Genomic DNA, 13,695 nt, shown 5'->3' with positions numbered 1-13,695 from the left:
AAAAAAAAAAAAAAAAAGTCTGCCTTTATCCCAATGATTTGAGAAACTGCCTGCATCATGTACCACACTTTCATACAAAGTTGGGTCTGACTGTGGAGTTCCTGTTAGCTATCTGCCAATTCCTATGCTATGCCACACAGTGTACTTGACAGCATCATCATAGGTTTTCCTCCTTGGTAGGGATGGTTTTACTTGTTCTTTAACCCTTCTGAGGCTTCTAGCTGATCTCTCCTGCTTACCTGCGCTGGCTACTGGCTGTAGCAGAGACGGGGCCTATCCCCACTGATCTTAGTGGAAACGACTGGAGTGTCTTCCTCATAAGCAAGACTCTGCCTTGAGGACTAGGAGATTTATATGTACTCTCATCGTGCTAAGATAAATAAATCATTTAATTCCGATTTTCTCGAGTGCTTATGCCATGAATAGGTGTTGGATTTTGTCCAAAGTGTTTTCAGTCTCTATGGGAAAAAATCATGATTTTGTTTCCTTAAGTTCATTAGTAATGATGTACAACACAAATTTGGCCTACATTATCAATGTTAATGAGTTAATTATGTGGGGGGTACTTGGAATCAAACCCAAAACCTTTGCATCCCCAGCCTTCCCAACTTTGAGACAAGGTCTCGCTAAGCAGTTCACACTGGGCTTAAACCTGCAATCCTTGTGCTTCCCTTCCAGAGTGTGAAAATTATAGGCCTGCACCATCTGGCTTAGATCCTTAATGGGTTAATTTTGAATCAAACTTGCATGCCTCAAAGAAATCAGGTTTGATAAGGATGAATTTTTTATTTAAAAATTTTTAAATCTTTTAAATTATTTATGGGTACAGGATCTTGCTATGCAGCTCAGACTTGTAGTGATCCTCCTGTTTCAGCCTCCCCAGTGCTAGGATTACAGGTGTGCACCACCACGCCTGGTTTCTGTAGCTAGCACAGTGCACCCAGGGTTCCAGGGATCAAACCCGGGTCCTTGCGCTTGCCAGGAAGGTGTTTAGACCACCAAGCTATCTCCGCAGCCCTGGGATGTATTATTTTAAAATGAAAGAAAGAATACAATCGGACACCAATGGTCACAGCCAGTTATGGAACCTTTTCTCTGTCTTCCACAAGAATGATATGAGTCAGTCCTTTGATGGCCATGTAAAGCAGTATTCATTTCTCAGATAAAGAAACTGAGACCACAATAGCGACATCACCTAGTCACCACCAGCACACCGCTGGCAAATGAGGGGAGAGAGGATTACACGTTGGGTGTTGAGGATTCCAAACACTAATGATACATGGGCAGTGTTACCAGGAGTGGGAAGGGGAAGACAGGAGGAAAAGTAGGCAGGAAAGGGACCCTGCCCCTGCTTCCCAGAAGTAGGGGAAGTAGGGGAAGTGCATGGTTCTCCTTAACCTCCTTCAGGCTCAGCAGAGAAACTGCAACTGGCCATCAGTATGGGGGGGGGGCAGGGGGAGGGTCTCTGAGCCTGGTGGCAGGGAAGCAGGCAGTCCTTGAGGCCACCTGGTCGCAGCCCTCCTCAGCCCTTCCCTCTCAGGCTCTGGACATACACACACAACGTGGAGGATGAAGTCTGTCCCAGGGCTGGCAGAAGATGGGAGCAGAGGAGAGAACGCTGAGCCGCCCATCCTGCCTGCCCCAATTTCTAAGAATGCATCACTGGCTGAGGCTCACAGCACCTCCGGCAGGCGTGGCAGATGGTGTTCTGGCCCAGCCCTCCTTGGAGCAGGTGCTGACACTAACCGTCCCTGACGTGGCACCCGGGCATCTCTGCTCTGTAGTGCTGGGTAGGCAGTGAGGCACGGAGAGGGATGGGAAGTGACCCAAACTTTCTGTCATTTGGCTCTATAGCTATGGCTGACCAGGCACAGGGAGAGACCAGGGCCTGGCCATCGGCAGACAGTGGGCAGGTTCCAGTCTGGAAACAGAGCGCAGAGCGCAGATCTCTCCTCGCTGTCCCCAGCCACCATGCTTAGGTGGCACTGCACAGCCCCTGGGGTCACAGATCACAGCCTTGCAGGATTTGGGAGGACAGTGGCCAAAGTAGCTCTCTGGGGCTTCCCCACTTGGCGCTGCCTGGCATTCTCTTTTGCCTGTTCCTTTGGTTGATAGGTAAGTTGAGGCTCAGAGCACGTGTGTGATTTACCCATCACACACAGGCAGGCTTGGCTTTAGGGCTGAAGCTTTCAGTCCCTTAGTCCTCACTGAAAGCCCCCAGACAGTTACCAAGTCGTCTCCTTGACCATCCACAGCCAGGTCTCACATGGATCTGGACAGCTAGGAGCAATCTCAGGACCCCATGGGATGCCCTGTCTGTCATATGTCCAGGACTTCCCATGACAAGTTGAAAGGAGGGAAAGAAGGAGGCAGGGAGCCCATGTGTTGTGGGCAGATTCCCTTCTAGGGTAGAAAGCTGACTTTTGCCCACTTTACCCAGCTGATTTACTCTCCCACCCAGCCAATCAGGGGCCTCCTTTACAGCAAGGTGCAGACTCAGGGATTTGCAGCTAGCACTGGAGCCAGAGCTCCAACCAAGGCTTTGTAATTCCAGGGTAGACCCTGTTTATATGGACAGAAGCATAAGAGAGGGCAAAAGACTGGTCCAATGCCTCCCAGCAGACAAGTTCCGGCAGACGAGCTCAGTAGCTAGGATTAGAGTTCAGGCTTTCTAATTCTTAGTTCAGGCCTTTTACTGGCCCCCCTTCTTCCATGCATGTGCATGAGCTTGTGCATGTGTGTGTGTCCACATGTGTTATACATGCATGGGAGTCTGTCCAGAAGAGGGATGGACCAGCTGGAAATGTGAGGCTGGATCCCACTTTACAGGAGGGTGCACAGTGCCCAGCTCTGGCTGTCCTGGGCTGCCAGGCAGAAATTCCAGATCAGCCTGTGGCAGGGATGCCTGGCAGGGGCCAGTGGTCACCCAGCTGTAAAGGCAGAAGCTGGGCCAGGCTTCGTGCTGCCTCAGCCAAGGGCCTGGGGATGTGTAATCTCCCAGGGATGCTCTGTGAACGTCACTGCAGCGTGGTGCCAAGGAGTGTTGTGCAGCCAGGCCCCATGGCCAGATCCACTCTCTTGCACCAAGCCTGGCTCCTGCCAAGAACCTGGTGGCAGTTGCTTATGGAGGGTAGGGGCCTGGAGTCAGCCCCTGGCCACCTGCCTGCAGATGTACCCTCCTGGCCTGCTCCCTGCTCACAGGCTGCATGCTTGTGTCCATGCAAGGGGCATTCTCTGGACCACTAGGAGTGTTCAGTGGGCTTAGACGTGCGAACAGGAAACAAACATTTAAAGGGGCCTTGCTTGGGCTGCCACGCAGGTCAGTGCAAAGTGCACTCGTGTAGCCCACACCACACTGCTTTCCCTACACCAGGGCACTGGCGTGCAAAACTGCATGCATTCCTGTGGCTCCACCACCTTGGGGAAGGGGCTCTGACTACCGCTCTGCTCGGTAATAGTAAGTGCTCAGAGAAAAGCAGCAAGAACAAGCACGGCCAGCAAGAGGAACAGAAAAGCAGGAGGGGACCCGGCAAGAGAAAGAGGCTCTCCTGATCCTTTGGTTACTTGTCTGCATCAGCAAGTTCACACACGACAGGGACAAACCACATCTTGCATCCTGTGTGTGCTGAGCACCCGGTTGGGGCCAAGGACACACAAGTGAGCACATCAGACCGAGCCTCCGTAGTTACTCAGTGTCCCTTCTGCTGTTCATCCTTCCCCTGCTGCCTCTGCCTCTAGGGACCCTGGCATGTGACACGGACAAGGGAGGGATGCTAGAGGGCTCTGTTCCTCTGGTCTCCAACTTCCTCTGCACTACCCTGACCCAGAATGACCAAAGGCGGGGTAGGGGCAGGGCCAGGAACAATTTTCCTGGAATTTCCACTCCACTTCTTGTAAGCTCCGCCATCTCCATGGGTGCCCCGGCCCCAGGCTGGCTGGCTGGGCGCCTCTGATCACATTACAGGGCTGCCTTCCTTTGGCTCTGTCTCCTGATGCCGGTAATGTCTCCGGACGCCACTTGGGGCCTCAGGGGCTTCAGGCTCCAGGGATGGCAGCAGGAGAAGCTCCACTCACTGTGGGGCCAGGCTGGCAGGGTGGGCACCAGGGGCCGAGCAGCCTCTTCCTCTTCCTGATTTTTTCCCTGGCTCTCTGACCAATGGCGGTGCTGCTACCAGGAACTCTCTGTTCCCTTGTTCTCTTGCTCAGAGACTAAAGGCCCAGCCCGGTCAGCCAGATGCGTGGGCCTCGGCTGGAGGAAGGCACTGGAAACTGGTGGAGCCCCACGCCTGTGCTGGCTTCAGTCACACTGCCCCTTCCAGGGAGGGAAGCTGGGGTGCAGAGAAGGGGGGCCCTCTGCCTCAGGCCTGAAAAGGCTCAAGTTTTGTTGAGTCTAAAACTTCAGGTTCTTTTGGGTACTGAGAAGAGACCCCGGCCCCGGAAGTCATTTCCAAGGAGCACTTGCCCCCCGCCACCGCCCTTTCTCCGCTTATCCTTCAGAGACTACTCAATCCACCCTTTTCTCCTCCAGGAATCCCTCCCTGACCACCCAGGCCCACAAGAGTGGCGTCACAGGCACTTCCTGTCCTGCCATGCAATACCCAGCATCGATGATGATGGCGATTGTTACTGAGCACTTCAGAACGTGCAAAGCACTTTTCTGCAGTATCGCACTTAGCCCTACAACAATCTGATGAGATCGGTGCTACAAAACTCCACATATGAAGAAATCAAAGCTGAGTGAGGATAAGCAACTTGCTGTAGGACACACAGCCAGATGGCAGGTACTTGGATTTGAACCCAAATATTCTGACTACACAGCATGTCCTCTCAACAGGCCTGGACCCCTCCCAGAGAGTATATCTTGGGTTGTTTTTGAACGGGTTTCTCTCTGATGTACCACCACGCCCTCCCTTGGACCCCAGCATCACAGGCTGGCATGTGGCTCATAGTTTAAAAAAGTCCCACAGAGCCAATCAATTCTTCAAGGGTCAGGCCAATGCTCTGCTCATCTCTACCACCCTGAGCTGGCACATGCCCAGTGAATAAATGTGCAGGGATAGGCCACCTTTCTGATATCCAGAAGGTGCCGAGGTGGGGGTCTAACACCCAAGCTGCCTTGTCAGTGAGTGGGTCCTTCTCTGCCTCCTGGGTCTCTGTCTATAAGGCAGGAGACATGGAGGGAACAGGAAAGAAGACTGAGGGCCTGAAGGGTGATTTATAGCTTGAAACAGAGGCAGAGGCAGAGGCAGAGACAGACAGACAGACACAGACACACACACACACAGTTCTCAGTCTATGTGTGTGTGTGTGTGTGTGTACGCACGCGCGTCTGTCTGTCGGTCTCTGTCTCTCTGTCTCTCTCTCTCTCTCTCTCTCTCTCTCTCTCTCCCCCACCCCCCCACTCTCTGCCCATAATGTGCACAAGGGCACTCCAGTCGATATATTGACTTTCCAGTGGGGCCTCTGTAAACTTGAGTGGTTCTGGGCCTCGGCTACCTCTATCTCTTGCTGGCTGCTGGGACCTCCTCAGATAGAACCCAACAGAAAACCTCATCACCATTAACAGTCAGCCTCTCACCTCTCCTGGACTCCAAATTTCCAGACAGTGAGAGAGACCAACCAACCTTGACTCAGAGAGGGAAAGGTACAGGTCCAAGGTCACGGAGCAGGGAAACTGCTGGTCGGCAGGCCTTGAGCCTTGCTGCGTGCCTCCCCCACAGCCACCACCACTCGAGTCCCCTGGAGGAGACAGCTCTGACTCTGCCGGGCAAGGCTTCTATGAGCCAAGTGTACCCCAACAGTCCCAGTGGCCACTGTGTTCTGGGCACTGTGCTAGGGCTATATTCACAGTGCTCACCCGAGCCTCAAAGGATCCTATGAGGATGTCATGGCCACTCTCATTGTACAGATGAGGAAACTGGGGAATAGCGGGTAGGTGAGTCACCTGAGGGGACCAAATCAGTGAGGCTATGTCAACCTCCTTGCAACCCCAATTGGCCTGGCCTGGCCCTGCCCCACCCTCCATTGGGCTCTGTGGATAGGTGTGTGCCCAGGGCCCGGGGTTCGAGGGTGATGGCCAAGGAACCATGGCCTCCCCATAGGGGGCTTCCCAGTGCCTCAGGTGTTCACCGAGCTTCTTCCTCTAGGTGCTCTTCATCCCCACCCTCTGCTAGGGCCCCAACGCCACCCATTCAGTGAGCCTGGATGCTGAGGGCACCAATGGGGCCAGGGGTGGTTCCCCAAGGATCAGTGCTTGCCTGAGTTGGCAGCCAGTTGGAACACTGGCAGGGCCACACATACAATGCCCACATGGCGCAGGTAGTCAGCCAGCCCCCAGCCCATCATCTCCAGGGATGTTCTAGGAAAGACAGAAAAGAGCCATGCCTGGCTCAGGGCACTGCCACCAGGAAGCTCAAGGCTCAGGAGTTTCACTCTCAGCTGTGCTCTGCTCCTCCCCACACCGGCTGCTGCCTTCCAGTTGCCTCTGAGACTCTGGGAATGTCAGTTAACATTTCTGGAGTGCACATCAGCGCAGCCCACAGTGATGGACTTAAGGGCTGGGCCCAGAGCAACCCAGCCTCCCCAGCTTCCCAAGTGGAATCACTTCACCAAGGGCCCTTGCAGGACAAAGTGGGGCTCTATAGGCTGTACAGCAGCACACACATTGGCAGGGATGTGACCTTCTTGTAGGTGGGAAGGCCAAGAAACCCTTGTGAGAATCCTGAAACAGAGCCAGGGTGTGTGTGTGTGTGTGTGTGTGTGTGTGTGTGTGTGTGTGTGTGTGCATGAGTGTGCACACATGCATTTGTGTACTTGAGTCTCCAGGCACCTGCCCTGCCTGCCTGGGAGCTGCTCTCCATCAGGAGGCCCATCACCAGCAGAGTCCAGAGGATACCTCAGCCACCCCTGCTCCCCTCCTGAAGGAGCCAAGCAGAAGTAGCACATGGACCTCAGTCACAGAGCAGACTTCCATCTGCAGCCCCTCCCATGGCTCTGGGTAAGATGGGAGTGCACCATGGAGGCTCAGCACAGGCCTCTGACCTGGGAGCAGCAGCCCCAGCTGAGCTAGGTTCAGGCCCGTCTAGGGCTATCTACTGTTCTGGTCCCTCTAGAGCCCTGGGACCCACTTCAAGCCGACCTGTTCCATGACCTTCAACATGAAAAAGCCCTTCTGCCCTCCTAACTAGGACTGGATTCCAGCCACACCCTGCTTACAGGGTGCATACAGGTGTTACACAGGCAGGTGCATACAGGTCAAACCTAGGTCTCCTCAGTGCACAGCGCAATCATCCAGGGTCCCAGTGAGGAGGAATCCCCAGAAGGTTACAAAGCAGGTGCTTCCCAGACTTGGGGATGATTTACTGTGCCCCATTACATGCACCTATTTATACACAAACACCACCACCTGGGCCAGATGACAATGCACACACCCACACATACCCCAAAACACACACATCCTCGTACAATAGCCACAAACCTCAACACAACCCATGCTTCTGCACACTTAAAATATCCCCATGAGTTGCAATACCCACCCTTCTCTCCCACCTCCTAATACACATCCCCCTACACAAACACTCCTTGGTACGTGTGCTCACACCACAAGACTGCTTTTCCCCGAAGTGAGCGTGGGGCACCAGGGAAGTTGTGAGGTGCCCGCCGGGGGCAGCCTGTTCTGGGAGGTGAGAAGCAGGGGCTCGCGAGCTGCGAGCTGCGAGCTGCGCTGAGCTGTGCACTCACAGATGAGGCGGGAGGTGGGTAGCGTTGGAGCTCCTGGGGCTCCTGCAGACTGATTTAGCTCGGCTGGGGAGGGAGGTGGCAAGAAAGAGAGGGAAAAGGGGGACAAAGGGGGACAGAAGGGAGGGCGGGGAGCAGGTCCACCTCCCAGGCTGACTCTAGGTGAGGGAGGCAGTGCTAAATCCTGCCCCCAAGCCACAGAGATGCTAATCAGGAGGCTTTGTCCAAAAGGGTGCTTCTAGCAACCCAGTGCTTTTAGAGAGGAGAAAGAGGGGGAAAGAGGGTGGGGGCACTGATTTACGCTTGTCTGTACTCTACAGCCCTTAGCATCACCAAAGACCAAGAGTCCAGAGGAAGGAGTGCCAGGGGGACCTGTGGCTTAGCGAGCTGCCTGGGCTTGTCTGCCAAGGGGGAGGAGAGGTGGCTGGGGTTGCTCTGGGCTAGAGTTCTGATCTCTCCGGTCACCAACTCAGCGAAGGGCCACAGTTAGTTCAGGATGCCAGTCCTTGCCCCAAAACCCCAGGGTGGGTGGGTTCACCAACACGCCTTGGGTATGGGGGAGAAGATAGGTGAGTTTCCCAGATTCCCAGCTCTTTGGGCAGGCCCAAAGAGGTCAGGAAGTGGTGCCCCAGCCTCAACTCTAGAAGCCAAGCAGGGTGGGAAGCACCATTCCTTTCTGGCCCACTAGAGAGGGCACTCTACTTGTATAATTCTATATATATCTTTTTTTTTTTTTTTTTTTGGTGGAACCAGGGATTGAACTCAGGCCTTTTTGCACTTGCCAGGGAAGTGCTTATTTTATTGAGCCATCTCCCCGGCCCAAAAAAACATTTTTTTTTTTTTTAATTTTCAGAATCAGGGTTGAACTCAGGCCCTTGCACTTGCCAGGGAAGCGCTTATTCCACTGAGCCATCTCCCTGCCCCCTACTTGTATAATTCTAATTATTGTATTTTTAATTTATTTCTTAAAAAAAAGAAAGAAAAGCACAAAACACACTTGTTTGGTTTCATCCTGCCTTCACAGCTTTAATGACTCCATTTGTGGAAGCTGTTAAGGAAACTGGTGAGAAGGAGAAGGCCAGCAAAAGCGCCAGCTCAGGCTTGGGCGGCAACATCTCCACCCCCAGAGGGGGGCAAGAACAGGGCAGCAGTTTCTCTGGGCCTAGCTGCCACCAGCTTGATCCAGCTCTGAGGCTCAAAAGACCATACTGTAGCCCGCAGGCCCAGAGAGCCTCCAGTACTTCCTTCCAGAATCACTAACTTGGTTCTCCAAGGACTTGGGATGGAAGGGATCCAGTCTGTCTCATGCCCATCTCCAAAGGCCTGGGCAGCCTACAATCCTCAGAAGCAGTCTCTAGCTCAGTGAAGGGGGCCTGGGAGGCCAAGTTTATCTCAGGCACCAGCCAGGAAGAAGGTCCCAACACCTTTAGTCCAGGACAAATGCCACAGCTGCATGGGCTTCCAAAGGCTTGGGATGCCAAGAAGTAACAACATTCTGTCCCCAGATGCACAAATGGGCACAGAGCCCTACAACACCCTTGCGGCCCAAGGGAGCTTAGCTTGCAACCTATCTTCCCTTCTCCAGGTCAGGGAAGTTGCTAAGAGATCCAGGTGGGGCTGGGGGTGTGGAACCACCTTTGGCCACTAGCCAGGTTTCAGGATGTCACTCCAGACCTCTGTCCTCCCTGGCTCTCTCCTGGTTTGCAAACTGACCCACTTTCCCCACCCTGCTACAAATCCATCTAGCCCGGCTATCAAAGCAACCATCAACCGTATCTTCAGCCGTGCATCTCAGCTTGAAATCTCCCCCTCCATCCCAGCACCAGACTTTTTGGAGTTTATGAGGACAGAGCCCATGTCCAGACTCTTACCAAAGTCCCAGTGACCTTGGGAAAGTGGAAAAAACCTGTCTCAAAGTTTCAGTAGTCAGATAAGTGGACTGGAAACAGAATTGTTTGGTCCCACAGAATTCTCTGCTGGGCAGCAGGGAGGGGACAGATCTGGAAGAGAGAGATTACAGAGAAATTCCTCCCCTGCAGTGGTACTTTCATGTTAATGAGAAAGCCCATTAAGATACTTGATTTTCCATTTAAGTGAGATGGGTGTTTGCTATCATGCGGAGGGAGAAGAGGACAAGGCACTACACCACACAGGCACACACACAAACACCAAGCAGAGATCCTAGGAAAACACCAATTTTAATTGCGCCTTAAAATGAAAAAGAAGTCTTATCACGACACCTCCGTTCCTTCTCCACCATCCCAGTCAGAGACCAAGGAAGGGCTCATTAAAAGCTCCAGGAAGGGCTGAGCGGGGAAGCGGAGGGATCCCCAGGGCCAGCCAGAGCTTTTGAAGGGGCCTCCTTTGCCAATCCCTTGCTGACATCTTTTTAAGGGCCTGGGGTTTTATGGTACTAGTTTTGATTTCTCCATCATCAAACTTTGTGGCTTAAAAAAAATTCCCAGGGCTATAAAGGAAGCTCATTGTCATTTTCTGGGGATGGGGTGGGGAGAAGAGGAAAGAGGTGCTCCCCCACTCCACAGGAGTCTGAACACCCCAGGAAGGCTCCAGGTAGGGGACCCTCTCCTGCCTCAGCTTGACAGAGGACTTGGAGCAGAGGATGGGCAGCAACTGAAGGGTCCAGGGTGGCCTGAAACACCCGGCTACTGGACAGGAGCCCAGCATATTAGGTCTGGCTTGGTGTCAAGTGAAAGCAAGATTTGAGCAAAGCCAGTACTTGGGCCTTGGTTTTCCTCACTGGTGAAATGGGACTCATACTGGATCCATTGGAAAAATCCAAAAATTCTGAAAGAAAGTTGCTCTGTGCCCAGGCACTGGAGAAGAAAGGCTGTGTGGGAGGAAGGGGCACGTTCTCTTCCCCAAGGCATATTTCTAAGGGCGGCACATTTGGGCAAAGAGAAGGCTCGGGCCAAGCCCACCAGTGGGCCCATCTCCAGGCTGGTGGGCAGGGAGCCCCTGCCGTGCTAAGTAATGAGCACAATTCCAACACTGCTTCTGCTCGGTAGTGAGAAATCAAAGCCCGATATTAGAGGCCATTTCTGGCTGGGCACTGGTTCATGCCCAAATCCATCAAAGTCCTGGGCCTGGGGTTTCTTCTGGGGAATGTGGGGGTTGGATGCTTTGTTAAATTGCAAAAGCAGGCCACCTCCAGGCTTCCTGGCCCAGCCCACCCAGCCAGAGAACTCCAGGGCCACCGGTTGGGTCTTTCTCCTAGCTGAGTCCCCCACCCTCACTAACCTTGGAATTTATTCCTGATTCCACTGCCCCCACTGGTACAAAATCGCGAGACACAAGCCTGCCCATGTGGCATTTACAGAGACTTCACCATACCCTTCAATCACCTCCTCAAAAACCCTCAAAGCAGAAACCAACACCCCAACCCAGCACTTCCCACATCTAACTGCACCCTTTAAAACAAGGCTGGTCATTCAGCAGCTTACCTCCCCTCTTTCCCCTCATTACCTTCCAACTTCAAAACACTGCTTTAAATACCAGAGTCTGCCCAAATCATAATTAACTTGGATCAAATGATTGAGTGTTGTAACTTTACAGCACAGGACTTGGAAAAATAAAAAGTGGGGGATGTGCTAAAGCCAAGCCCTTGCTCCTGGCCGTGGGAATCATTAATTTCAGAGCGAAGGATCTTTGGTTATGGGGGGGGGGGAGCGGATGTCAACATCGCTGTGGAAGACGGGAGGGGGCGGCTATGTCGTCTTCAGCTCACTTTCTGTACCAGTTTTCCTACCGGATTCTGAGAGAGGTATTCGCGCAGGATGTCCCGTTTTGCCCCCATCCCACAGGGTGGCCTCGCAGCAGCAGCTAGCTCGTCTGCTTAGGTTCGGGCAGGGAGATAGCTCACTTAGAGACGTGTGGTCCAGCTACAGAGCGAGTGAGACATACACAACCAGGGTGCAAGAGACGGGTTAGGCACTTAATATATTAAGGGCCCACCAAGCCCCTCAAGGCCTTCCTGGGCCCACAAAAGATGTACAGAAGCCAGCGCACCTGGTCAATCCCCGGACAGAGAATGTCAGTGACCCATTTAAAAGGGAATAGGCTGGAGCAGTACATAACCCCGCCTTCTTTCAACAGACACACCACCTAGAAATTAAAAAACAAAACAAGACACCTTGCAACCCTCGGGCATCAAGATCTCAGAAAAGCTGCGGGCGCGAGATCCAGCCCCTCCCCCATCGGTAGCCGAAGCCGGGCAACCCGGCCTCTAGCTGCCGGCGCAGGACCGGCGCCTCGCGGGCTCCGCAGGTCCCTCGCTCCCTCCCTTCCTCCCATCTGCAGAGTGCGGTTGGGGCGGCGCGCAGGAGTCTGGGCTGGCCAGGACCGAACTAGGAAGTTGGAGGGAACAGGAACGAGCGCAAACCTGGCTCAGAGAGCGACAGTTCTTGGCGCTGTTGTCGCCGGGCAGGCCGGGAGCAAAGGGGCGGCTGGAGGTGGCTCCTTGCAGAGGCTCAGACCCCGACTCAAGACACCCGCAGAGGAGAAGCTTCCGGCTTACTTCACCCCGCCCCGCCAGGGCCCCCAGCGAGTCGGCGGCGCCATCACCTACTTTGGTGGGGCAGAAATCTGCCTTCTAACTTGGGCGTCCTGCCGCTTTCCCGGCGCGCAACGACTCCACCTCAACTTCGGGGTTGAGCGCAGCAGCGAGGCGCAGGGTCCGCGCATCCCCTGCCCGCAGGCCGGGCGCTTCCTACCTGCTTGGCTCAGTCTCGGGTCCCAGCAGAGTAGCAACGCCAGCAGCAGCGCGCCGCGCGCCCCGCTCGGGGCCCACATGCTCCCGCGGCCGGGCTCGGGCGCCTCTCCCCCGGGGCTCTCTCCCTGGCCCCAGCCTCGCCGCCGCCGTCTCCGCCGCCGCCGCCTCCTTCTCGCCGTCCTCCCCGGCGCCCGGCCGCGCCAGCCCGTGCCCTCCGTGGGGGCGGCGACAGCCAGGCTGCGCGGAGAGCCGCGCGGCGCTCGGAACGCAGTGGATGCCTGGTGCCCTCTCTGGAGCTCGGTTCCGGCGCTGCAGGACTCTGCGCTCCGGGGGCTGCAGGACTCCGAGCGCTCCCCGTGCTCCTGCGCCCCGCCTCTGAAGTTGCGCGACCGGAGGTGAGTGCGCTCAGTGGCGCTCACAGCGGCGCCGCGCTGTCCGAGTTCGGGTGCGCGCCTCTCCGCGCCCAGCCGCTCCCTGCGGCTACGGCGCCCTTACCGGCCGCCGCCGCCGCCGCCGCCGCCGCCGCCGCCAGCCACAATGCCCTCGTCTTTTCATTTTTATTTCCAGATAGGATCTCATTAAGTTGTCCATGCAGGACTCAAACCTGTGATCCTCCTGCCTCAGCCTCCCTGCTGAAGTTACAGGTATATGCCTGCACATCCAGCTCCCACAAATGTATCTTGATCTACACTATGCCAAACCCTCTTCTAGATACTAGAAATACAGTGATGAACAAAAACACTCAAGACCCTGACTCTTTGTAGGGCTTATACTAGCCAAATACGATGGTCTTCCCATAAAAGAAGTGTAGCAAAGGACACAGGGTGGCGTGTGCCTGCTGGGTACAGGGCACTGTGTCTGTAGGAGTGTGCTGGAGGGCACTGGGATGGAGGAAAAGCTAGAGAGCCACACATGTTCCCCGACTTCAACATTATGAGACCCACCACCCTTTCTTCATCTGGATGTCACCCAAAGCCTTTCTCAGGAACCTCTCCTCTTAGGACCTTAGCACCGAACTTTCTACTAGGAGACCACTTCAGTGCCTGACCTCAGTTTTCCAAGTTGCTGACCCCGGACATCTCCAGCCCAGATGACCTACACCTCCTATGCCTCCTGTGTAAAGGAAGCTGCTCTACCACCTCCCAGTGAAGCCCTGTGAAAAACTGTAAATGCTTAGCCAGGTGTGGTGGAGCACACACCTGTCACCCTAAGCCCTCTGGGAGGCTGAG

General features: G+C 54.6%; 1 protein-coding gene across 2 annotated transcripts in view; it reads right to left on the bottom strand.

The window, feature by feature from the left end:
* Unc5b (unc-5 netrin receptor B) overlaps positions 1-12,975 on the bottom strand; it is a 78,359-nt gene extending 65,384 nt beyond the window's left edge. For both annotated transcript variants that reach the window (XM_023718477.1, XM_023718485.1), the window contains exon 1: positions 12,468-12,975. In XM_023718477.1, coding sequence (XP_023574245.1) covers positions 12,468-12,546 — 79 coding nt within the window. In that variant the 5' untranslated portion in view covers positions 12,547-12,975. The remainder of the gene's footprint in view (positions 1-12,467) is intronic.
* Positions 12,976-13,695: the final 720 nt, after the last annotated feature.

Source organism: Octodon degus, unplaced genomic scaffold (genome assembly GCF_000260255.1).
Source record: "Octodon degus isolate 3935 unplaced genomic scaffold, OctDeg1.0 scaffold00005, whole genome shotgun sequence".
Classification (NCBI taxonomy): domain Eukaryota; kingdom Metazoa; phylum Chordata; class Mammalia; order Rodentia; family Octodontidae; genus Octodon; species Octodon degus.
Note: the sequence above shows the minus strand (reverse complement) of the source record. Positions and strands in the feature narration are given on the sequence as shown.